Below are 27,340 nucleotides of genomic sequence, written 5' to 3'. Positions count from 1 at the left end.
TAGTTAGATCCTCAGGTAATAAATATTTTCTCCCTCGAATTTGATTTGCTCTACAAGTGTATAGGGCGGAGTGGTGGCTCTGAGGCTAGGGATTTGTGCCACCAATCAGAAGATTGCCGGTTCTAATCCCATAGAAGCCAGAAGTGATTCAACTCCATTGGGTCCCTGAACAAGGCCCTTAACTTGTAATTGCTCTGTCCTGGGTATGAGGTTAATCTGCATCCAGCCCTGCAAGCAGGTCCTCCAACCTTGCTGCAAAAATTTGGGGGTTGGTGGCATGATTGGCACTACAGCCACTGCAAAAAAGCTCACACTGTTCAGTATGGTGCTGAGGTGTCGCCCATTGCAATCTGCAGCAATATGCTGTAATCAGCGCATGCTCCCAACCTCTCTCTCTACATGTCGTCACACACGTGCACATGGGAGGCAGCTAAAGGGCTTGAGTGAGGGCAATTCCAAATCTGATCGGGATGGGGCAGAGTGCACTGACTCTTTTTATTGCTTCCTTGCAGACCTTCACAGGAAGTTCCACCTGGCCCTGCTGACATCACTTCCGGGTCCAGACCTATAGAGGAAGGCCTTGCCGGCTCCGGCCCCCTTGATGACACATCCGGGCTCGAGCCTATGGTTGAAGACCTTCCTGATCCCGGCCCCTTTGACGTCACTTCCTACCCTGACCTTTAAAAGACTCCACCTTTTCCTTATTCCTTTAGTTCTGTTTTGGACTCCAGTTTGTGCACATCAGTGCTCTCATTTAATTTGCAATTTGAAGCCAGGAAAATATGCAGGTGGCTGCCCCAAACCTGGCTCTGGCATTTTGTGGAGTTTGTGACAACATGTATAACAAATGTAGTGCAATTAATTGATTTTCTGTCTGTTCTATAGTTACAATGACAGTGTTTGGGCCTTATTGACAGTGTTTGGGCCTTAAACCTCTTCCAACATATTATTAATGCATAACAGTACAATAATCAAACCAAAACAGTTTTTGTAATACATTCCGTACATGTTTAATAAAACTCACTTACTTTTTTGTAACAGAAAAGTCATCAGTTATCTTACTCTATTGCACCACTCCATAGCATACTGTATGTCATTCTTTCTTACAGTCTTTAATCAAAGTTTGTATGTAGGCAACTCTATTCTTCGCAGGTCTAATTCCAAGATTTTGGGGAAAGTAAAAGTTCTCATTTCATCAGTCAAGAGAGACTGCCGATTCTGTGCCGTCTCCACCTCCCACATTCCTTGAATATAACCACCATCAGGCAGAGGAAAAGACCTAGTGCCAGTTGCAGAATTAGATGCATTATCCTTCAAGTGACCTCTGCAGAAATACTGGAAATGCTGAAATAGAGAAGCGAGTTAAGTCATTATCCATTCATTGACTTATTTTTAAACTAGATTTACCTTTAAAGGTTCATGGGCCTTAGAGAGGCTCACAGGTCTACCACAAAGTACTTACTTTATTTTAGAAAAAGAGCAAACTATGAGGAATTTATTTCTGTCTCAGATGTATTTTAATGTTTAGGCATTGGGGAAACAGCTTTACTTTGATGACTACAATAGTGCTCTTTTTCTCAGTCCTCATCAATATTTTCAAAACCAGTAAAAAGACAAATAGAAGTCAAAAGATCAAGGAAAGACCGGTTTCAGGATTTCTAAAGAGATATTGCGTCATTTCTTTACAGTCTTAACTGAAGTTTTTTCTGTGTAATTATTTCTGTGGGAGGCGGCATGGTGGTGCAGTGGGTAGCACTGCTGCCTCACAGTTAGGAGACCTGGGTTCACTTCCTGGGTCCTCCCTGTGAAGTTTGCATGTTCTCCCCATGTCTGCATGGGTTTCCTCCGGGCACTCTGGTTTCCTCCCACAGTCCAAAGACATGCAGGTTAGGTGCATTGGTGTTTCTATATTGTGCTTTGTGTGTGCGTGCTCTGCGGTGGGCTGGCAGCCTGCGCAGGGTTTGTTTCCTGCCTTGTGCCCTGTGTTGGCTGGGATTGGCTCCAGCAGACCCCCCGTGACCCTGTAGTTAGGTTATAACAGGTTGGCGGATGGATGGATAATGGATGGATGGATTATTCCTGTGTATATACTGTAAATAACATTATCCAAATGAAAGCACAAATATATGTTATTACAAATATTTTACCAATTAGTTGGTTGGTGATAGATAGATAGATAGATAGATAGATAGATAGATAGATAGATAGATAGATAGATAGATAGATAGATAGATAGATAGATAGATACTTTATTAATCCCAAGGGGAAATTCACATAATCCAGCAGCAGTATACTGATACAAAAACAATATTAAATTAAATAGTAATAAAAATGCATGTAAAAGCAGACAATAACTTTGAGTAATGTTAGCATTTACTAATGTTAGTTCTTCATTATGTCCACACACTTGCTCTTACTGATAAGGTTTGGAGTTTCCAAATAACTTAACAGCTCTGAGATACAGAAGTGAACACATGGTGATCATGCAGCCTCCAAAGAAACAGCGCTTGAGCAATGTTCCTTTTAAGCTGAGTGCAAGAGCAATCGCTCATACATTTTAGCAGCATAACACACAGATTTTATTTGGTCACTCACAGAAAGTCTCAACCGTTAAACAAAAATAATATACTGTATAAAAAATAAATAAAAATTAGCAAAGCTAAATCAATTACCAACCCAGTTTAAACTAGTTTCATAGACAATTGCGCTATATGAAACAGCCTATGTTGGTGTTTCTTTGTCACTTTGCTGTTGTTTATTTGTCACTTTAACAATGTCTAAATGCAAAGCTGGAGAGAGTTCAAGTAGAACATCAAAGAAGATGTGTTTGGGCTTTAGGATGCAATGATAGCCAGAAGGTTTTTTAAAATAGTTGTACTACATAGCTGTTGTGATGTGACATATATATGTATATAAGTTGATAAATATTTTGTATGTCTTTATTTGTAACTTATAACACTAATGTCTGTCACTGATAAGAACAGCAATGGTTTGATGGTTAAGATCCAGTCCTTTGTAATTTTACCATCAGGGTTGGGGAAGTGCCTAAAACGAGTTTGCCAAGTGTTTCTCTGCAGGACCCTCTCAGTCAACCCCCAGAGCCTAGCTGGAAAACTTTATCTTAACAAGTGGTTTTGGGGGCAGGTGTGAGAGGTATTCTCTGCCCCATTGGTAGAGCATGGCTGTTTGGAATTAGCTTGCATCAGAAGCCTTTAAGTACCATGACCTCCTATTGGCTGTAGGGTGTGGACAAAGAATCTATAAATTTGCTTGCTTTCCCCCTCCCTACCTCTCTCTTACAAAAATCTGACAAAAGAGCATCTCATTGAAATTGAAAAGGACAACCCAATGAAGAGCACAGCTCAGCAGCCATATTAAGACAGGCATGCGGCCTGTACTGAAGAAAGCTGACAGAAAATGAAGACTTAACCAGAGACATTTAAAGTAACAAACAAGTCTGTGTGCCACCTGAAACTACACATCAGCATTTATCAGGTTGTATGGTTGCCAATATTCAAATGTACTTGGCATATTTTTATTGTTTATGAATATTATCAATAATACATTATTTAAATTGTAGCTTAACTCCTGCTTGTCTTTAATTACACCTAATTGCATGAGGTTATAAATGTAGAAGGTAAGGTGGGGAGAAGTTATATGGTACAATACCTTATAAACAGAGGTAAGTGTGAGATCTGAGCCATTCTGACAAAGACTACATATTAATAATACAAAAGGGGAAAGTAGAGTAAAATATTATTCTACCAAGACAAAACAATAGCGCATGTGCTTCTGGGAGAAATTTTTAACTACTGGGAGATGGATGGTGTCTTTTTACAAAATATACATGAAAAAATGATCTTTTAAAGAATGGACCCCAGGAAAAACATAGAACAACTGCAAAGTGGACAGACTCAAATGATGTTTGAACTAGGAATCACATGTCAGTTCAGACATATAACTTAGAAATCAATCAAAAGGTTTGTTGAAAAAAAAAATTAACAGAATCTAAACAAGAACAAAAAAACACCTGACGAGGTAAAGGTTTAAATAGATAACGTTTTGCTGGCTGCGAAAATAAATGCTTCTGTGCTGGTGGTCCAAGATATTCATGATCATTTTGCCAAATACATGAAATTACCAGTTTGATGGCAAAGTAAGAATTATACATTAATATTTACCTTGGACAGCGCATAAGTCAAGCAAGGGAAAAACGAAAAGCGGTAGCGGCTGTTTTGTGCCAGTCCATTACACACTCATTGGAGTAACATTGTATAGCACATGATGACAGCCTGAGTATAGATGATGCTTGGAAAGACAGTCCCCTGATAACTGACATTTAGAAATTGCTAAGGACAAGGGCAAAATTTGAAGAACTTGTCAAAGTAGAATTTGCATTTAAACCACTAAGTGAGGCTAGGTGGCTATCCAGATTTTGCTAGTAAATGCTGTACTTATGAACTATGATGTATTCGTGAAATATTGCAGAAAAATTGCTGAAGAAGACAATAAGCCTATTCACAAATACTGTTTGGATAAATTACAAAATACAGAATACCAGGTTGCTATCTCAGTACTTAATGACATTAAAGCTGAACTGGCAGAAAAAATTCTGCAAAGAAATGTATTTTTGACTATTGAAGCATTTCAGTATGCCAAAGCAAAAGTCAAGAAGCTTAGGTCATAGTATCTGGGAGACTAGCCACATTTCCATGCAGAAACATGTAATCTGCTCTTTTCATTTCAGTTTCCAGTTAAAACAAAGTCAATAATTACTTTTATCCAGAGGACATGTGATCATATGGACAGATCAGATTTAAGACTTAAGATTAGATTGTCTTTGATAAGGAATGTTTCCCTACACCAGCAATTCTGATTTTTTTTTTTTTTTCGTTTTAGGAGAAGAAAAGGCTTGTCATTAAATACTGTGCTCTGTTGAAGAAAGACTGTAACTCCTTTTTTTAACAGAGTATCCAGAGTTCAAGATACTGATTAAGGGAAAATTAGAAACTGTAACTGTATAAATATTTTCAAATATGGTAACATTTACTAAACAGGATCACTCCAAGAATTATTTTTTACTTTTGGACATTTGTAGAACAATCAGGTCTGAAGATGATTTAGTTTAATGAACAATATAAAAACAGTATTTACAAATTGCTTAGTTGCCAAGGATTTGGAAAACTTGAAGAGACTAAAACTCCTTTCGATTTCAGGATAGACTTTTGTGGTTTGCAACTTAATAAAGACAGAACAAGTCAGAAGAGAAACTGTTTGAAAATCCAATGAAATTTTATGTAGAAATACACTTTTTGTAAAAAAAAAAAAAAAAACAAAAAAAAACCCAACTTTCTTATATTAGTACAGTACATTTTTCAATAATCATACAGTATGTGTGATGATTGTTTGCTATATATAGAAATGAATTGCTAATACTGGTGCTCAAAAATGGCTTTTTAGGGCTTGTTGCTCACAGTACAAAAATGTGCATGCGCCAGGCCACTCCTTAGAGGGAACATTGCTCCTTGGCCAAGAATTTTATCGATTATTTTCCAGGATTACAGGAATCCAAACACTAACTCATCTACAGTGGGTGCCTAATGACAAATCAGTCCGCCATATAGCATACTCATGCATAAAGTCACCACTTAATGTAAATATACACATCTACACATTGGGGGGGAAATGTTGACATTATACAAAGTTATTGTCTGTCTGTTATGCCTTAATTGTTATCACTCTTTAATTTAATATTGTTCTTTATCAGTATACTGCTGCTGGAGTATGTGAATTTCCCCTTGGGATTAATAAAGTATCTATCTATCTACAAGCTCCGCACAGGCAATGACTGGATGTGGAAACAAGCTGCAGAGGTAACAACCATGCTCCCTTTGTGTTACTGTAAAGTAGAAAAATAAGTAATCATAAAACATTCCTACAAACATCACTGAAGCCTAAGAAATATAATCATTATGCATATTTTTCTTTGTAAACTAATTTGTTTCATTTACTTCTGCTATGCTGGAGAGGTTTCAACCACGAGATTTTCAAAATACATAACAAATATATAAAACTATTGTTGATATATAATGCTGTTGCATAAGAAATCCATTTCCTGGATTTCAATCCCATGACTAGTCATTGTCTCTGAGAAGCTGCACATTAGCTCAGTGTCTATAGCAGTTTTTTTCTGGCTACTTTTTTTCTTACAATATCTCCAAAGAACTGCAGGTTAGATTAACTGACAGTTCTAAGCTGGTTCCAATTTTTACCCATTTTGTTTCTCAGTTTGTATGGGGAGTGAAAGTGAACAAACTTTTTCAAGTCCAGCCACTAATTCTCAATTGGAATGAGATCTAGACTCTGACTCAGCCACTACACAACATTAATGTTGTCTTTTAAACCATTTCTGTGAAGTTCTGGCTTTATGTTTAGGGTTCTTGTCTTGCCATAAAACATATCTTATCTGATGGTAATGTGTTTTTTTGCAGAATGCATCAGGTTTCTGTCCAGGTTTTCCCTGTATTTTGCTACATTCAATTACCCTCAACCCTTGCAGGACTTCCAGGGTTTGCTGCAGAGCAGCATTCCCATGGCATGGTGTTGCCACCACAATCGTTCACAGAAGGGATGGTATGTTTTTGATATTACACCAAACTGACAGCACCAAACATGCTGTTTCGTCTGATGGCCAAAAAGCTCAAATGTTAGACCATAGAAACTTCTTCCAGCTGACTTCAAAGTCTTCCATGTACTTTCTGGGAAATAGCTCCACACATAACTTATGAATTCTGATCTTTCATTGCATGTGATTAACACAATTGCCCTTCAGAAAAAAGGGGATTGCTCCAACCTTTGTTAAGCCATATCCGATAGGCTATGGGGTTCAGGTATTGACAGCCTAAGTTGTAAATATTGACAACAGGTAACTACATAGTACAATATTGTCATTAGAAGTATGGCATCACTCCACCAAATACTTAAACAGTCTCTACAAACCACAAAAAAAAGCTACCATGCTTTTTCCATGCTACTAACTCAGTTGTTATGTACTTTTGCCTCTTTACATGGAAAAGAGCAAAATGAATCTAAAACATATTGTGAGACTAGTTCAAACTTTCTAGGACATGTCTAAGCCATATTACAATATTGTAGTCTGCAAAGAGGTAAATCTGAAAATCCCTGCTTTGAACTGATAAATAAATCCAGCTTTTTTACCTATCCAGACGAGTACTTTCATGATCAGTTAAATTTAAGTTTCAAAGTCTTTTTGCTAACTCACAATGAAGTAAATTATTGTTAACCCATTTTAAATTGTTGAAATTATCAACAATGCTGCACTATTTCAGTTTACAAAAACATAGATAAAGTGATATTTTAATTAATTCGCTAGAGAATCTAAAGAGCACTTCACTGGTGCTTCATTTTACCATACCACTTATGGCATTTGCCGGTGTGGCAGTGCATGAGGCATTGTTGCTTTTTTGGGTTTTATTCTGTAATCACAAATACAGACACCTAAGTTTTCTGATCCTCTCTCAGAGAGTTAAGATGGAGGAAAAGGTGTGACAGAAACCAATGTTCCTTTGTTAGAGAAACCAATGTACTGTTAGTTACAGTGTTTTGGGTTTAAAGGTATCACCACATGTATGACACATGTATCACCCTAGCTACCTAGTGTCCCTATGCCCTGAGTCCTTTCATTAAGGACCTAGGCTAATTTATTTGATGAATTACCTGGAGAATCTACAGTATCCCTGTGAAAATGAAAACAAAAGTGAGTATCTCAATTACTTACCAGAAAAACGTACTGGTACTTTCTTACTTTCAGGGTATACAGTAAATAGGCAAGTAGCAACCTATGTCTACCACAATTGGTAGCTAGGCTATAAAACCACAGTACAGAATCCTTAACTGTCCTTTTTATACTTTGGTTTTTTTATCTTCTCACCTGTGCAGTCCTTATCCATCACTTACCTCCCAACTTCAAGCTGGAAAGGGCTTTTTTGACACCCCCACCATGACTCAGACCCACTTTGACTGGTCCTAGATGACTAAGCCCTGGATCTGTAAGGGTTGTACACCTCTTGACGGCTCTGGATACTACTATATTTTTTCATCACAATTGTGCAATGATTCAATGACTTTCATTATGTGTTGTGATAGACGGGTGCACAGTTGGGATGCCTTTGATGTGAAAGGACTGGGAGAGCGCCAATACGTCCCCGGGATGCGAGAGGGCTGCTGCCCTGGGGTGCAGGGGAGCCACAAGATTGGAGCTGGGATGCTCCACCCTGTTGAGGCATGTGGCCAGCACCAGGGGATGCACGAATGTTCCAGGAAAAATTGACTTCTGCCAAACCAGAAGACAGAGACACCGGTGTGCTTCCAGGTGCTCATGCAGCACTTCCATTCCATCTGGAAGTGCTGCAGGAAGTTTATCAGGAAGCACCTGGAACACATCCGGGTACTGTAAAAAAGGGGCCGCCTCACTCCATTCGGAGAGCCGGAGTTGGGAGGAAGCATGACAGAGCTTGACGAAAGAGGAGTGGAGGGGGCAGGAGAAGAAAGTAATAAGGACTGTGAGTGATTTGTGCTGTACTGGAAGGAGAAAACTCTATAAAACAGTGTGTTTTGGACATAGCTGTCTTGGTGTCTGTTCGTGGTCGAGGCCGGTCTTCACAGTGTCCACATTTTCTGAGTCTCCAATTATATTTATTTAAATTTTATGTCCGTTTATTTCAACATGTTTTATTTTTCTGTGATTATGATGGCATCAGTTTGGCATCATTTATTGTGCTTGTTTGCTGTAGATGTTGACCTTTTGTATCCATCTTTGCATAATCATGGCCATGTTGTTTACTCTTGCTATGCCTATTTCCAGTCATGTGATATGCTGCTGCCTGAATAAGATGGCAACACCCAACACTTGCATTCAAGTATTGGACTGCATTCAAACAAGCAACAATTTATAGTTTTAGTGGGGGTAAATAAATGAAGCTAGAGTTATTAATTTATGCTTTGTTTTTCTAGCCAACATTTTTTTGGTATTTAGAATGCTGGTTGTTTGCGGACTTTGACTTTGTCCTATTTTTTTCTGAGACTCCATAATTTTGATGAGTATTCATACCATTCTGAGTGTTCATAACATTTCATGTGGAAGACAAGTTAGGTTGTACATCCAAGTACCTTTGCGAAACACTGAGAAACAGAAATGCATTGCACTTGACCTACATATTGCCCCCTAGACATATAGCAACTCCAGGAAATCCAGGTAAGTTGGTAATGACCCCCATTCTTTCCTGGTAGTGCCCCTGCTTGATACAACTAGTGCTGCCACCTTGCTGTACTATTATTCTGTTAAACCCCCAAATATCTAAATCTGGAAGTGCAATTATAATGTTGGACTTCCTAACTGCCAGACTACAGCATGTGCACACTGGTAACATTACTTCTTTCACCATGACCTTGAACACTGGAATATCACAGGATCGTCTACTGAGTAATTTAGTATAGTTATTGTTGATCTATGACTGTTTGGGCCAACACAGACCCAACTCTGTAAGCACTTTCATTGATGGTGTTCAGGGAAATGATGATGGTGTCATCAGCAAATTTAATGACAGAGTGGCCTTCTCAGCGGTGCCAGAACATCAATCCCTTCCTCAGTGTCAGCAAAAATAAGGAGCTAGACATAAACTTTGGGAATCAGGAGGTACTCCGCACTCCCATCTACACTAGGAGGGAATTCTATGGAGAGGGTGAGTAACTATAAAGATTTTGGAGTCAGTACACCAGAAGATCTGAGCTAGGCACAGCATACATCTTGGCTTTCATCAAGAGAACACAACAATAACTTTATTTCATCAGGCATCTAAGAATTAAGAATAAGTCTCTATATACTGTATTACCATCAGGTGCACAGTGGAGTCCATCCTCACTGACTGTATAACATCTGAACCAGACCAAAGTGCACTAAAACACAGGTACACAACTCCCTTCCATTCAGGACATGTAAATCACACACTGACTTAGAAAGGCAAATAAGAAAAGTAATGACCTGCACTGTCATATTTCCATCTCATCCACTGTACCACTAGATCAAGAAAAGTATTATAAAGCTACTGACTACATGAACATAACAAATGCATATTTGTTTCATATATTGTGTGATTTTGTATTTAATGAATGGTGTGATTTATGATTGTTGACATTATGCTATTGTCACTTATCTGTCTCACATGCAAATAAGGATCTTTTGCTGTATACACATGCCTACAGTACAACATGAACTTAAAAGTAGCAACTCTATGACCAAAATCATGAACTCACAATACTGTAGGTTAAAAAATAACTCCTATTTATAAAAGTATGCAGTTCCTGTTCAATCATTTAATCCTCAGCCCCTTTTTAACAACTCATGTGCTGTCTAATGACTGGTTGACTCATTATTTTTACATGGCAGTTGTACTTTTTGTCTTTGGCACACATTGTTTTAGCAGGCGCCTATTTGGAAGTTAATCATCTTCCAGATATCTCAAGATAGATAGATAGATAGATAGATAGATAGATAGATAGATAGATAGATAGATAGATAGATAGATAGATAGATAGATAGATACTTTATTAATCCCAAGAGGAAATTCACATTACAGAGAAATTACAGAGAAATCCAATTTATAATGCTCAAATCACAATGAAGCCGGACATTCTAAATGCCCGAAATTAGACTGAGAAAACCTGTTTATGCGATGCACTTCTAAGAAGTTCAGGCAAGCAGGTCATCCTAATGTTGTACTTATATAGGCAGTGCGCATAAGCAGTGACACTTTTTTATATTTTCATAACATTAGCTTGTCTAATTTTTGGGCTATTAATCCACAGCACAATTAGGGTCAGAGTCAAGAGTTATCAACTAATGAACATTGGACAGACTGATTACCCTTACAAAAGAGAGCAGAAGGGGACATGGAGTTCCCAATTAGGAATCTTAAATATTCATTTGTTCCTCACCTAGAGAACATGAAGTTGTAGCGGGTGCCACATTTGCTATTGTTCCGTTGGCAGTTTTCTGCTCCGTAGGGTGCATTACAGGGAAAGTGGACACTGTAAATACACATTTAAGGGGGATGTCATAACACAATCAGGATGGTTGATGCTGAAGACTTATAAAAACAGAAAAGAAGGGGAGAAAGGGAGACATCTTGTGGTGGAGCAAAGAGAAAAGATGAGGTACGGATTAAAAGGCAGAAGTCTACGTGACCATCATCATCATCAAGCCCTTCCGTGAGAATCCTAAATCCAAAGAGGACTGTCTCATTTATGTTAGGTAGAATGCCCAGAGGGGACTGGGCGGTCTCATGGTCTGGAATCCCTACAGATTTTATTTTTTCTCCAGCCGTCTGGAGTTTTTGTTTTTCTGTCCCCCCTGGCCATTGAACCTTACTCTTATTCGATGTTAATGTTGATTTATTTTGTTTTATAATTGTGTCTTTCATTTTTCTATTCTTTAATATGTAAAGCACTTTGAGCTACTGTTTGTATGAAAATGTGCTATATAAATAAATGTTGTTGTTGTTGTTGTTGAGGTAAGCGCCAAGTAAAATATCTGCTGGAAAAAGTTTTTTTGTGTTCACTCAGCAACACAAGGGAGAATCGTCTTTGAAGACGGACTCTTTTTTTTCTTTGGTTTCACTGACGATTCCTTGGACCGGTAGGATTGAACTTTTTTCTTATCGGCTCGACAGCCAGCGTATTCCGGTGGGCTTTCGCTTAGCCATAAACAGTAAAGACAGTTAACCTATATGGACAAACTGGTTTCTCCTACTCATTAACATCTTGCTCCTAAACCGGGGAAGGTAGTGTTGATTGCTTTGTATTTGTTTGTTTGTTTGTTTGTATTTTGTCTATATGTAAAATATATATGTGTAATTTTTTGTCTCTTCTCTATTTTGTGATATGGATTGTAGCTTAATGCAGAGCTGGGACATGTGGTGAGGGGTCAAATAAAAGGACGAGCGTTGGTCACATTGCCCCAATAGATTTTCAATATATAACGGCTTTGCTCTAGCAATTTTGTAATTGTGCGGCAACCAGGGGGTTTGTTTTCCCGGGGCAGCGGTACAAAGTTACATCTCAGAAGGGCCTAGTAGGTTTCACAATTTTATATATTTTTTTGCAGCTCTTTTCAGATTTTTTATCCACATTCATTTATCTCAAATTAGGACTTGTTCTGTCATTTCACACATCTCCACGGGCACTTGATTTTTAAACGGGCTTGCCTGTAGGCTACTTTGTTGTTCTGGGAGCAGTCAGATTATGGTTCACAGGGGCAGTGTGGATATTTATTTTATAGAACTACTGTGAGTGCCTGTGGGCTGGTTCTTCTCTCCAAAGAGGGCGAGTCACACTTAGGCGAAATGGTTTTTATCCTCTACTTGCACATAAATTTGTTTTTATGTCATCTTTAAACTCTACCTTTACAGACCAGGCAAAAAAAAAAAAAACCTGAGGATCTTCATGAGGCTAAATCACAAACCACATTTGTCAGATTTCTAAAAACAACACACCCTTTTTATGAAAGTTGTACAAATTTAAGAAAATCCATCAAGTAATCTGCTTTATACAAAGCTCAGTGTGCAAGTAGGGGGTATGGAGGTATGCATTGCATTGCAGTTTTTGATTTCTATGAATATTTTGTTTTAGAAAATGTATACAGAATGGAGGGACAAGAAACAAATCTTACATATCCACCCTTAAAACAGCTGTTGCACCCCTACACAAAGCAAAACCTTTTTATGAGACTCTGCAAATGAAAATGCCATACCTTCAAAGAAGGATTCCATGAAATCAAATCTTCTGCTCTTTCTCTTTTGGAAGCTATTGAAGCAGATTTCATTCCTGTTCCAATCTTCAACATATTAGGACTTGTACGAACCTTAAAATGACTTTTTATCTCTTCAGAACTGAAAGAAATATCATGAATTAGATTTGTCTTTATATTGAAGCAAAAAATAACCAATGATCTACAGTATACGACAAGTCATTATAGCTAGTTTATTCTTACTTACTTTCACAAAACAACAGACACCAAAATCAGACTGAAAAATCTAAAGGCAAATTGTTATAACAGGTCTACACAGGATCCTGCAACTGTATGTCAAAAAAAAATATACTGTATATACAAACAAAAGATAAAATAATATGGTCACCAACATCCAGTATCCCTCATACTTTACACAGAAATAAATAATTAAAAAAATATTAACCTGTCATGTTTCTAGAAATGTGGAGAAAAAAGTTGTTTAATGTTAGATATAACAAGGCTCAAGTGAAGTGAGACTGTTAGAAAGTGAGTACCTGCAGTTGAAAGCACAAACAGTTCATCAAGCTAATTGAATGAGAAGCTTGGATTTTATGCTCTAATCTGAGGGCAGAGCCCACGTTTTCACCCCTGAGAGATGAGAGCACTGACTGTGAAAAATGAATAGTGTTTGATTAGTGCCATAACCTAGATTTGTCAGATCAGTGGTGTAGTGAGTCCTTCACTATTAAGGACAAAGTAAAGTTGGGAAAATTATAACAGGGCAAAAATGATTTTAGCATTCTACAAAATTAACACCCAGACCCAAAAATTGGAATAGAATATGAATGCTTACTTCTACTAGTTTCCATTTCATGCTCCAAGTGGAAAGAAGCACCTGCTTACTCTTCACAAAGAGTGCTTGATCAGGGTAAAAAAGCAAGTCTGTGTAACGGGAACCCCATTACATTGGTGCCATAACATGGTTTTTGTGAGATCTGTGGCATAGCAGGCCCTTTAACCAATGAGGATAAAGTTCAGTGAGGGAGAGTGTACCAATCTGAAGTGAGTCTATTATAAAATGATCACGCACAGGCAAAGAAGAAGAATGTTGGCATCCTGGAAGGAGAGCAACTTAGAATGAAAGCTCTGGCAGTGTGAAATAATTCTGTTACATTAACAGCAATGAATTGAAATGTAGCAACAAAGAGTTTAAAAATTAACAGAACAATGATGTGCCTTTAACTAAATATAATGTTAGAAAACAGGAAACATACTTTAGAGGATTTGTAAATACCATATTTTCCTTTTAGAAAACATATCCATCCATCCATTATCCAACCCGCTATATCCTACTTTTATTTTTAAGATAATTTTGAATGTTTTTTTTCAACCTTTCACTAAAATTAGATACCTTTCACAACAGATGTATTTTAAAATATGGGAATACAATATGAAACAGATATTATATTTTTTGAAATGCTTAAAGGCGCAGGGATTCCAATATATATTATGCATGTATCAAAATATGGGAGGTCTAGTGCAATGGTAAATATTTTATCTTTTTGAAACTTTCACAAAACTGAAAAAATGGGGATCTATAATATAGACATGTGGAGTGTCATTTTATACTATTTTAAGGAAGCTGATTATATAAAATTTCAAATATAAGCATGTGGGGTATCATTTTAAACTATTTCAAGGTCAGTGATTGTAAATAAGGTTATTTATGACTTTGTATCCTTCACTATGGATCTAGCCTTCTATTGACCTCTATCAGAAAGTGAAAATAGGCAGATTTTTATTATAAATGGGAATATTTAGACTTTAAATATTACATTGAAGCACATATTTAATCTTTAAAATATCTGACACAACTATTCTTGTTTATTATATACTTCTACTTCATGAAGTAAATTATTATATTTATTATAAACACCCTAAATTAGAGAGCTTTCACTAATTCACACCTTTTGTATATTGACTATAATGTTTCTGCACCCCTATTGCTTTTATCTTTTATGTAAGCAATAGTGTGGCTTTACCACCACATGACTGCCAGAAATTGCCAACTCTAGAAGAACACTGTCAGCTTTGTCCTAGCTCATGAATATAAACATTTTTTTTTTGGAGAATGTAATTATTAATGCTGTGGTGGGTTGGTGCCCTGCCTGGGGATTTGTTCCTGCCTTGCGCCCTGTGTTGGCTGGGATTGGCTCCAGCTGACCCCCGTGATGCTGTGTTAGGATATAGCGGGTTGGAGAATGACTGACTGACTAATTAATAATGTGAAGACTTTCATATTTTAGAACTCTTACCTGGTTTTTGACAATGCATTTTTGTTTATATTTTTTGTTATTTTGGCTCAGTGTCCTTTCTAGCTTTGACCTTTGCTTGTTCACCACCTAATGGTTTTTAGTTTCATTTTCTGGTCCTGGGCTTTGTAATTAGTCCTCCCATATCATCCAAGGTAGAACAAGAACAGCAAATGTAGAGGGTGTCATTTAATGTAGTTGGTAGGAATACAGCTTTGAAAGCACTGAGTTTACCAATAAATTTCTGAACTTTTTACAAAACTGTCAGATTTCTTTTATCTGATTGGCTGCCAAACGTGAATGTGGCATCTTTTCTCAACTACAACTGCTTAACATAGAAGTCTGTTAAATAAATCAATAGTTAACCCTTTTGTTGTACAATCATCCGTCAATGACATAATTTTTGGTTAAACATTTACAAAGGCTTTTCCTTTTAGAACATTGTACTGATTCAGCTAGCTTTTAACCTATTTAGTTTTAATTTATTAATGGTAAATTCATGTATAAATACATTTATTACATTTATTTATTTAATCCTGTAACACTTTAATCAGTTTTTGAATTAGGTCATGCACAATACTTTATTCCAGACTGATACTACATTTTTTGCAAATTAGATACACTGTGGGCTTGGATGAACATTAAGCTTGACAAAATCTGCTATAAAAATTTTATTAAATCTTTTAAGAAATCTAAATATCTTGACCGAGTCCTTAAAAATCTCAGGAAAATACGAGTGCCTGAGTAGTGCAAGAGTAAACATTCTGCAGTATCTTATCTTCATGCTGATTTTTAGTGGCTCTACAATCTAGTATGTAATACAGATAGATAGATAGATAGATTGCTAGATACTTTATTAATCCCCAAGGGGAAATTCACATACTCCAGCAGCAGCATACTGATAAAAACAAAATTAAAGAGCAATAAAAGAAAGCAGTGCAAGTTGAAAATTGCAAAGTGGAGTGTACAAGGCAGGTTTAACAGTCTATAATCTTGTATAGTGTTAACGTTTACCCGCCCCGGGTGGAACTGAAGAGTCGCATAGTGTGGGGGAGGAACGATCTCCTCAGTCTGTCAGTGGAGCAATCTATGATAGCAATCTGTTGCTGAAGTTGTTCCTCTGTCTGGAGATGATACTGTTCAGTGGATGCATTGGATTCTCCATGATTGACAGGAGCCTGCTCAGCGCCCGTTGCTCCACCATATACAGTACAGGCTAAAAGTTTGGACACACCTCCTCATTCAATGTGTTTTCTTTATTTTCATGACCATTTATGGCACTCCATCACTCTTCTTCTTGGTCAAATAGCCCTTACACAGCCTGGAGGTGTGTTTGGGGTCATTGTCCTGTTGAAAAATAAATGATCATTCAACTAACCTGACTTTTGCACAACACAACTGCTGGTCCCAACCCCATTGATAAAGCAAGAAATTCCACTAAATAACCCTGATAAGGCACACCTGTAAAGTGAAAACCATTTCAGGTGACTGACTACCTGTTGAAGCTCATCGAGGGAATGCCAAGAGTGTGCAAAGCAGTAGTCAGAGCAAAGGGTGGCTATTTTGAAGAAACTAGAATATAAAACATGCTTTCAGTTATTTCACCTTTTTTTGGTAAGTACATAACTCCACATGTGTTCATTCATAGTTTTGATGCCTTCAGTGAGAATCTACCAATGTAAATGGTCATGAAAATAAAGAAAACACATTGAATGAGGAGGTGTGTCCAAACTTTTGGCCTGTACTGTATGTCAAACTGTCCAGCTCCATGCCTACAACAGAGCCTGCCTTCATCATCAGTTTGTCCAGGCGTGAGGTGTCCCTCTTCTTTATGCTGCCTCTCCAGCACACCACCGCGTAGAAGAGAGTGCCCGCCACAACCGTCTTGATAGAACATCTGCAGCATCTTATTGCAGATGTTGAAGGACGCCAGCCTTCTAAGGAAGTATAGTCGTCTCTGTCCTCTCTTATACAGAGCATCAGTATTGGCAGTCCAGTTCAATTTATCATCCACCTGCACTCCCAGGTATTTATAGGTCTGCACTCTCTGCACACACTCACCTCTGATGATCACAGGGTCCATGAGGGGCCTGGGCCTCCTAAAATCCACCACCAGCACCTTGATTTTGCTGGTGTTCAGTTGTAGGTGGTTTGAGTCATACCATTTAACAGTCCATGATTCGGTTCCTATACTCCTCCTCCTGCCCACTCCTGATGCAGCCCACGATAGCAGTGTCGTCAGTGAACTTTTGCAAGTGGCAGGACTCCGAGTTGTATTGGAAGTCTGATGTATATAGGTTGAACAGTACCGGAGAAAGCACAGTCCCCGGCGGCACTCCTGTGTTGCTGACCACAATGTCAGACTCGCAGTTCCCAAAACACACATACCGAGGTCTGTCTGTAAGATAGTCCACAATCCATGCCACCAGGTATGAATCTACTCCCATCTCTGTCACCTTGTTCCTAAGGAGCAAGGGTTGGATGGTGTTATAGGTGCCAGAGAAGTCCAGAAACATAATTCTCACTGCACCACTGCCTCTGTCCAAGTGGCAAATAAATCCCAATAAATAAAAAATAATATAAATGATAATTCAGTGAATCCCTTTGCATTACATTTCAGTCTTTACAACAGTAAATGATGATTCTTGAATATGACACATGAAACAAAGCAAGTGGTAACATGGTGTGTTATAGAGTTTTCATGAATGTCTTACCTCCTCTTCCATGACTGGATTGGCTTAAGAAGAAACAAGCTTGAGGACTCTTCTGCATCAGACCAAGACGATGACAGGTGAATCCTTTCCTTTGAAAACTCCAGTTCTTTGTTGTTCCATTTGGTTTTTCTCTAGTGAAAATATATTTTAAATGTGATTTTAATAAAAAGTTCAGTATTACCTTACATTTCAAATCCAATCAAAAATGTAAAATCAATGTACACTTCAGCAACCTGATTTGATCTGATCATAATCTCTCTGTCTGTCCACTCTTTTTCCAATACAGAGTCACAGGAAGACTGAACTCTTGTGGGCAGGAACAGGAACAAGAATCTAATAGTGGATGTTGTTGTAGTCTATCATAATGTATACTTTCACACATCTTTTGTGAACCTGTCATCTTGTCATTTTCTTGTTCAAATTTAGGGGAATCTCATTCTGCAGTGCAAATTTCATGTAGTGTACTTACAAGTTACTGCTAATGCATTGTTTGGATAATTTAATCATCTGTAACTTCACTATCTTCTTCCCAAAACACCACCAGATAATTGTTTCAAATAAAGGTAAGTGCCACACAGACACCATTTTGCAGAGCATTGCATGAAAGATATAACTTTAAGGGAAAGTTCAATCAGTAAAAAAGAAAAACACTCAAGCCCCATTACAACCCCCTTTATCCAGGCATTAACTGAAATTAATCAACACTAATAACCTGATAAAATAGTAATTGATTATCAGTTTCACTTATCAAACATGCATAGCTAAACTTTCTTTTTTTTCTTGTTTTGACTTATTGAGTTTATCAAGCTGACAAGAGAAGCATCAGAGATTAAGTCTAATTAAGTCTAATGTATCTTTTGCGCATAAATTGACCAGACTTGAGAAGTGCCACAGGCGTATGTGTCAACTAACAGTGGATGTGCATGGGCTGTGTGCAGGTGGCATGTCATGCAGTGGAACTGGTACATTTGACCTTATTGACAGACTCTTATGATTATGTCTGTAAAATACACCACCTACCTTCAATAGGTATTAGCACAGTGTGACCTGCCGCACATAAAAGTCTAATCTCCAGATTCCCATGCAGTCTTCCAGGAGGGGTTCATTCAGATTGGTTGGCTTACTGTATACTGAGTTGAGTGAGGTTGTAGCTCACCTTGGCAGCGTGGCTGTTCTTCGTCAGCATTTCTGATCCACTATTGATCACACATGGCTTTAACAAGATGGAGCTGGAAGGCACTGTGCTTGACAGTTTTCTGTGCCTTCTACAGTATGTTGGTTTCCTTCAGTGCAGAACTGCTTTCCATGGGTTTGTACCATCACAGCAAGCCTATTTTACAAATATTATTAGCAATTTTCAAAGATGAATTGGTGTTTCCATTGGCTTTGGGATGCTGTGGTGATGATGTGATGTGTTCATATGCCCCATTCCTTACATCCATGTCACATTACATGACTTTTCCTCTGATTTTCAGTCACATACTTTATTTACAAAAACACAAGTCAGAGGCAGTCGTGGTGCACTCCTGTGATCTCCATTTATGGAAACTAACATGCCCATTGACTCAGAAATACAGTCTAGAGCAGGGGTCTCCAACCTTTTTTCCCCTGAGAGCTACTTTTATATAATGAAAATGGCAGAGAGCTACTCATGTTTTCTAACATTTATTCTCATAGCTTATTTCAAACCAAACAAACTGAATAAGCTTGTTTTTTCTGAACATTTGCAAAATGTTGGTGTCCACAACTCACATTTAAATTAAAACATTACAAAAAATGTTTAGTTCACCAGCAAGTGCATTTTGAATGTCTGTATGCATTTTCTAGTGTATCTCACACTATTGAATTAAAACATGAATGCTGTCAAAACAAAAAATGCAATTACAAATACACAGATATTATTTATTAATTTGTCATTTTGTTATATGTCACTGTTTCACTTCACAAGAGTATTCACATGCCCAGTTGCATGTGCAATGTGTTTTTCAGTTTCACTGCATGGAGTCAACAAGAGAGGTGTATGGTGGAGTGTAGCCACTTAGGTTCACTCATATGGAGTTATTTAAACGTTTATGTGTCAGTCTTGTTCAGAACTTTCATGTCAGAAAAGACTCACAGAGGTATGGAGACCCAAACAGAGCAGACATTTTCAGAGCTGCTTGGTGAAGATTCTTATAGTTATCTGGCTCTACTAAGCTCCAGAAATGCTGAGAATGCTGTTGAGACTAACTGCACATTATTTTGAAGGTTTACTAATATATAATATATAAAATCCAATGTCTGTATGTCCTTCTGCTTTTCATGGATTTAGATCAGGTTTTATCTATAATTTGCTTGAATATTCCATTTGATTTTGCGACTTCTCTCATTTTGCTATGTATCATATTTCACATGCGGTACCGGATTATTTGTGTGAATCTGATTAACGTGTAGCAAGCCAAGCTCTCCTCACTCACTCACCAGCTTCGTAGCTAGCGAACGAGAGAACAATTGAATAAATCTTTGTTTTATTTTTTAAAAAATGTGTTAGAGTCTGGATATTCTCTTAAGTGTATGCCACATTGAAAAGACAGATTGCAATTCAGATTGTGGAGCATGATTTTGTGTTAAAAGGATAATGATATGATTTTTTGGAAAGCTCACCCGCCCCTAATTTGACTAATCAAGTTTTCAAATTTATGTAAGATTCATTAACCCTTTGACGAGCTACCTGGAAAGGGGTTGTGAGCTACCGGTAGCTTGCGAGCGACTTGTTGGAGACCCCTGCTCTAGTGGCTTTTAGCACTGTCGAAAGTGTCCACTGTCAAAATGAAGCCTGCTGACAAGGAAGACCCTGTCAGATATCCTGTATTTGTCAAACTGCACTTTGTTATGCCTGATGGTTACTTCTATTATCAGGTCAGAAACATTTTCTTACTGAAGACGGCACCAGGTATTTTCATTAGCGATACCCATAACCACTTTGTCACATATTAGCTCATCTATAACTGGAACAAAGTCATAGCATGCTGACTCTTCTCACAGCTGGGTAACAAAGGCATCATTCTTGTCCCTTTCTTTTGTTGATAGCAGTTGAATACAAACTACTCTTAAAATACAGCTTAAAATACTGCTCCAGCATGTCAAGAATTGTTGTGACATCCTTCTTTTCTTCCACCGAAAGGTTCAGATTGTTTTTGCAATGTTAGCCTTCGAAGCCCATTGCACCTTGAATTCCTCAAAGTCCTCTCTGAATTTCTTCCAGTTTGCACTCAGACTGTCCATTATGTGCATGCTTTAGGGAACCAGGATGTTTTTTGCTAAATCCCACAGGTATACAGAGACTATAAGTTAACTTTTAAATTACTTGTGACACAATGTTTTAAACAAAAGATGCTGACAGCAAGGATGCTGTGAGAAGCCATGTTGTAGAGCAGTGCATAAATTACAGAACTTCTGGGGCAAATAAAAGCAGTAAGCCAAATTATTTCTTTTGTAGACGAGTACAAGACTTTATAATCAATGAGTCTAAGTTCTTGCTATATCTTAGCTCTTATTTAGGAATATTAGAAATCAAGTATTAAATTACAAAGTTTCGCTACAATGAATCTACATCCACTACTATTATATACATATCTAAATATTTTGTACTAACAGTAGTGCAGAGCAGCTTTGTGTCAGGGATGATTGAACTTAAAATATTTATAAAAAAAAAATAACAAAAGAACCAGTTTGCATAATTAGATGACTACTGCTTCATGGATGTAATTGGCATTTGATAAGTAAGTGTGCCAAGGATCATTTCTGTGCTCTGCAATGCTGTGAACAGTCAAATCTGTCAGTTCTGTCTATTCTCTTCTTAAGCTCATTACATTTGGATCTTGGGTCTTTTTTTTATTTGGAATCCAATTTTAAAAAGTTGCTCAAGCAAATGATTTTATTACAGTAAATTATTCCTTGATTAAATATTCAATCTCACATAAAAAAGAGTCAACTGCCATTTAGCTGGATTAAGACTGAGCATTAGTTTTGCTGCTTTGCACAGCAACTGTCAAGAGCTTATTCAAACTGGCTGCCAAGAATTTGTAATAAGCAACTTTGCTTTCTAGTACAATTTAGGTATTTGTACTGTTTATTTGTTTGTGCTTGAAACATTTCGCTGTTTTTTTTTCCTCATTCATCACATGCTCTTTGTCTAATATTAGAAAAAAAAAGGGTAGAATGTACTGTGATATGGTGGTTAAGACTGCTATACATTCTTGTTTATCATGTACAGGGTGGTCCAGATCTAGTTATGCAGATCCAGAATGTCTGAATGACTGATTTATGTGGGGACGATTCCAGTTCAGCGCGAAGACAATTCTTCATGTCGTCAGTTCGCACACTTCTTTATAGTCTGGGATTTTTCGGGTGATTTTCTATGTAATACACTTAATAAGTTATAGCGTAATGAATGAAAATTGCATAATTAGATCTGGACCACCCTATACATGTTTTCAAATCTTGTATGAAATTGTGTTATAGAAATAAATGGCTGTCGTTGTTATCATGACATTGGAAAGTTACACTTATTTTGAGTGCCATCTGTATACAGTCTTCACATGCAGACTTCAATTTACTTATTTAATTAATAGTATCTGCTGAATAAACCTTATAAATTAAGCATTAGAACTTTTTTTTTTAATATTCAGGTATTTCACAAGTCACAATTTCTATTATTAGATGTATCTAGAAGGTGACATATTTGTTGCTTTAAACATTAGTGAGACACTTCTTTTGTCTTAAAGAGCCATATTAAATGGTGCTGCTTTATTCACCTCCCATAAGCATAAAAATGGTCTGAAGAAGGTATGATAGACATTTGCTGGCTACCTGTTTTTCTTTTATGCTGTGGGTTGGAAGAAAACGTTTTTTAATGTTACATTGACCATTATTCACTGTTAAATCCATTATACATTGATGTGATTTTTAGCACATTTAAAGTCACTTTGAGATTTTGAATTAAATATCAAAAGACTGAAAATCCAATCTATAAATATAGAAATGGTTTGTTGTAATAGTTTACAGTATATAATAAATGTTATAAAAATCCCTTTTGGTAAGAGGGTGTAAATCCCCAATAACATTGTCCACTAATTGGCCATCCCTTATTGACTAACCCTAACCCTAATCCTAACCCAAAATCACAGATTACTGAGAGAGAAAGTACAGGTTTACCATCATATCTAACCCGGGCTTCACCGTCATTTTATGTCTATTTCTTGCCGGCTTGTTAACTGCAACTGCAAATAACTATGGGCAACACTGGTTAGCTACCACTCAGATGGGTCCAGTAATTCCACCTGTCACCTGAAGGGCTTAAAGCAAATAAAAGGTTTTCAAATAGTGGTGTTGTTGTATTGAAGTTACATGTGCCTACAGTAGGTGTTCAGATTTGTGCTTGTTTGATAATTCGGTTTTGTTCATGGTCACAGTATTGTTTATGGTTTTGGCCTTGTTTAGGATTATAATTTAGCTCAGGGTTCAAGGATGTGATTGATATTAATGATTTATTTTCTTGAAAAAAGTTGTTATAGTACATATTACAAAACATACTATGTTCATGGCTTTATGATCACTGATATTTGTGGTTTTAATTCTGTTTTTTTCTTCTGTTAAGTTTCTCTAGTCTGTTTTGGATTGCATTTTATTTTTCATTCAATCTTAAAGCCTTTCCTATTATTGCTTTAGTCTTGGATTAGGTGTTACTGGGTTTTGCTTTCTTCCCTTATTCCTTGAAACTAAATCTTACAAATATATTAATCGTGAAAAAACATAAAGGTTATTGCCAGAATGAAATGGAAATTAGCAAAGCATTATTTTGATGTTAAAGCCTTCATTGCTTATACAGTCAAAACATTATGGTTTTCATCTTCTTTTTGGTGGTTTTCAGAATGTAATAACCTTTACTTTTCCATTTAACAGATACACCCTGTTGCAGCCCTTCATTGCCTCCCCATCAAACATGCTGTTTCTTTTGGGAAGACCACATATTTATGCTGTGTTACACAGAAAAATAAACCTTTTGTGTGATGCTCAACTGTTCAGAGGCATTTGCCTGTAGTTGAATCTTGAAATCAAGTCTTCAACTCATTTGGTGGTCAGCTGAACTGCCTAAAACACACTCAGACTTTGCTATTATCATCTAAGTTGCCAATTAGCCTACTACCCTGATGCAACTAAGAAACATTTCACTTTGCAAAATATTACTGTTCTTGTTAATCCAATTATGAATAATTTATATTACTACTTTGATGCATGGATGAAATCATTATGGCCTAAATTACTGTTAAAACATAACTTTAAAGTTTTTAGTATTTATCATGAAAGTGATTTGGCCATCTTTACAGGGAACAAGAGAAGGAGTGGCATCTTAAATTAGTAATGTAACGTGTCGGTCAGCTTCTTTCATAGATTTGACTTGGAAAGACTGACCTGAGACTTGATTCTGTAAGGTAGGATTACTCTCAGACAAAAATGGTTTTAAACACGAGGATTGTGGAGATGGAGAAAACAGTGAGGACAGAGAGCCAAGAGCTTATACACTTTTCTTTCTTCATTTACAACAAATACATGAGGAGCATTGCTGGCTCTACCACAAGTTTCTGTTATATTCTTACACGTTCTTTCGTTTTATTTAATTAACTTCCACTGTCTTACTAAATGTCTAAGTTTTTCTATTATGATCTAATGAAATATGTCATGTCCTGAAGGACAATTTCAGCAAAGAGAACTGAAGGAGAGAGCAAAAGGGGCAACACAAAAAACAAGTCTTATACAGGCCAAGGTCGAAACCTGGACATCAAAACACAAAATGGTGATTGTAACTCATAATTAAGAAACGCCAAAAACAAAAATCCTGTCTGCCAATAATCCTTTATCAATTAAGCTGATATACACTACAAAGGTTGTTTGTTTTTATCAACAATTTTAGACATGGATTACAGAGTGACATCAACTTAAATACATAGCAGAAGATGATGTCACAATAATCAGAAGTCACATGGTAGTAATGGAGTTATGTTGTCAAAAGCAAAGCAAAAATGGTGGCACCCACACAAAAAACAAAATGGCATCATGTAAAACAAAACAATGCACTTGAAAATACAGTATAGGCTTACACTAAAATAAAAACCCAAAGTACAAAATAATGATAAACATTAAAAAAACTAAATAAATCCAAATAATGTAAACATGAATACAAAATGTTTTCATAACAATTTCAAAAATAAAAGCTGCTACATTCATATGAATATACCTTGGGCATTTTTTATTTTACCTTTTTCACCTCCCAAGGAACTTTGCTTGCTTCAATGTAATCCTTTATCATCTTTTTATTGACACTCACATCCATTCTTTGATTTTCAGTAAGTGATATTTGATTATGTACTTTGTTAGAGGATGTCAGGTGTCTTTCTTTTCCCAAAAAGAAGTTCAAAGCTGTTCTCTCTTTAGTACCTTAAAAAGAAAAATGCAAAAGAACTTCAGATATTGTGTCTAATGTTTCTGAAACGTGGAGAAACTTTAAGTTTTGTTTTTCAGTTATAATTTGATTATTTTAATAAAAATAGTATCATGATTGAACACACTCTAGTGGTAGAATCTTACTAACTTTACCCAGATTTGAGTACAATACCTCATAGTCTTTATCATTTATTCATCTATACTTTTTGTTAATTAAATCTTGATGTATTAATTTAAATATTTGAACTAGTCCTGGAGAATGGGCCCCAGTCCATCAGTGACATACACACCACTTATACTCACAGCGGTGGTTTGTAATATACAGTATATATAATATGTATTTTAAAAACTCCACTTAAATTAGGTAATGTGAAATCATCATGAAATAAATTTGTTTATTTCACAACCTGCCTGGTGTCAGCGCATGTCAACATCCATTAAAAATTGGTTCCGACTTGTATTTGTTTAAATTCTGTGTGAATATGTACATTTCCTGAGGGAAGGATGCCATCTAAATTAGAGTTGCTTGTAAATCCTTGATCTTTTGGCAGGTGACCTGAGGTTGGTTATTTTCAGATTTTTCCAGGAAAGCAGGGGCCTCATGCATAACGCTGTACATAGAATTTGCACTATAACATGACGTAAGCACAAAAGCCAAAATGTGCTTATGCACAGAAAAATATAGATGCAGGAATCTATGCGTACTCCAACTTCCACGTTCTTCCGCTACATAAATCCCGTGCACGCGCCTTCTGTCCTGCCCCAACTCTTCCCAGAATTACGCCTCTATGAATTTGCAAATCAATATAAATAGCCCTTAAGCTCAGCCTTCTGTGAAAAGACAATGGGAAAAGCATGGGGAAAAATATAAGAATTTCAGTGAATACCAAGTGGAGGCAAGGAAAAACTTACTATTTGTTGGTTTAAAAAGTGGTATAATCAACAAAAGGAGTGTCGGAGAAACTCAAAAGCTCAAGTCCACAAAGTTGCACAGTACCCAAAATAAAAAAGAAGTTGTCACAAGAAGTCGCCGTGAAAAGACGAGTCGTAGCCCAATGTCTGAGTGTCGTATGAAAGCTTATTAGGGTACAGAGAAAAAAAAATAGGCATACAGTGGGGAAAATGTCAACTTTAATCTCGAAATTTCCACTTTAATCACGTAGTTTATTTTGTCATTAAAGTAGAACATCATAAACCATCTTAAAATAGATTAATTTACTAGTTTCTCAAATCCCATCGTAACTAAAGTAACACGTTAAATGTTTTGTTTGTATTTGATCTTCTTTGTGCTCTGTGTGTGAATCACTACGTGGTTCTTAAACCGGCTTCCTCTTCCTCCGACAGGACACAGAATCCATTACATTCGTGATATTAGGGCTGTCTGAATAATTAAAATACTGAGATGTATACGTGATATCCTTTTCATGATGATAGGAATGAAAGCATGTTATTAAACATGGGAACACGGTGGCAGTGCTGTCTCTTTCAAACGTACTAACCCCAAATTCCTGTCCTTACTTTTCTTTCTCCAAATACCCAATCACCACACAATCAGCTCTGTAATAGACGTTAAGCCATCTGTAAGCTTACAACGACAGTTCTTCAAAACTTAAGGAACACTGAAATATCTTCGTAGTACATGTCTAATTATTCTATCCATCTATCCTTCCAGCATACAGCAATCAATCAGGATCAATCTGTGAACTAGCTAGCTCCGCAGCACCGTGTCCTCACATGTTTAATTATTAACAATACTGATTATTTAAATGAAGTTAGTTTTATCTGTATAATATAATCAACATATTTTGCTGCATTTCATCTTAAAAATGATATCGTCATCATATGTAAATACGCGCTTTATAAAGTGGCGCAGGTTGTGCAATATTATAACTGAAGTGCAAGTTTACAGTTTTACAAGGAGCACTTGATGGACTGATTGACTGTGTTTATAGTTCTTGGGATGAAACTGTTTCTGAACCCCGAGGTCCATACAGAAAAGACTCTGAAGCATTTTGCCATGGCTGAGG

General features: G+C 36.9%; 1 protein-coding gene across 2 annotated transcripts in view; it reads right to left on the bottom strand.

The window, feature by feature from the left end:
- Positions 1–1,019: 1,019 nt before the first annotated feature.
- LOC120532704 overlaps positions 1,020–27,340 on the bottom strand; it is a 92,034-nt gene continuing 65,713 nt past the window's right edge. For both annotated transcript variants that reach the window (XM_039759001.1, XM_039759002.1), the window contains 4 exons: positions 25,129–25,307; positions 17,832–17,962; positions 12,827–12,965; positions 1,020–1,344 (listed from right to left, as the gene is read on the bottom strand). In XM_039759001.1, coding sequence (XP_039614935.1) covers positions 1,117–1,344; positions 12,827–12,965; positions 17,832–17,962; positions 25,129–25,307 — 677 coding nt within the window. In that variant the 3' untranslated portion in view covers positions 1,020–1,116. The remainder of the gene's footprint in view (positions 1,345–12,826; positions 12,966–17,831; positions 17,963–25,128; positions 25,308–27,340) is intronic.

The sequence above is a fragment of the Polypterus senegalus genome, chromosome 7 (genome assembly GCF_016835505.1).
Source record: "Polypterus senegalus isolate Bchr_013 chromosome 7, ASM1683550v1, whole genome shotgun sequence".
NCBI classification, from domain to species: domain Eukaryota; kingdom Metazoa; phylum Chordata; class Cladistia; order Polypteriformes; family Polypteridae; genus Polypterus; species Polypterus senegalus.
The sequence above is the reverse complement of the archived record's forward strand: the minus strand, read 5'-3'. Positions and strand labels throughout refer to the sequence as shown.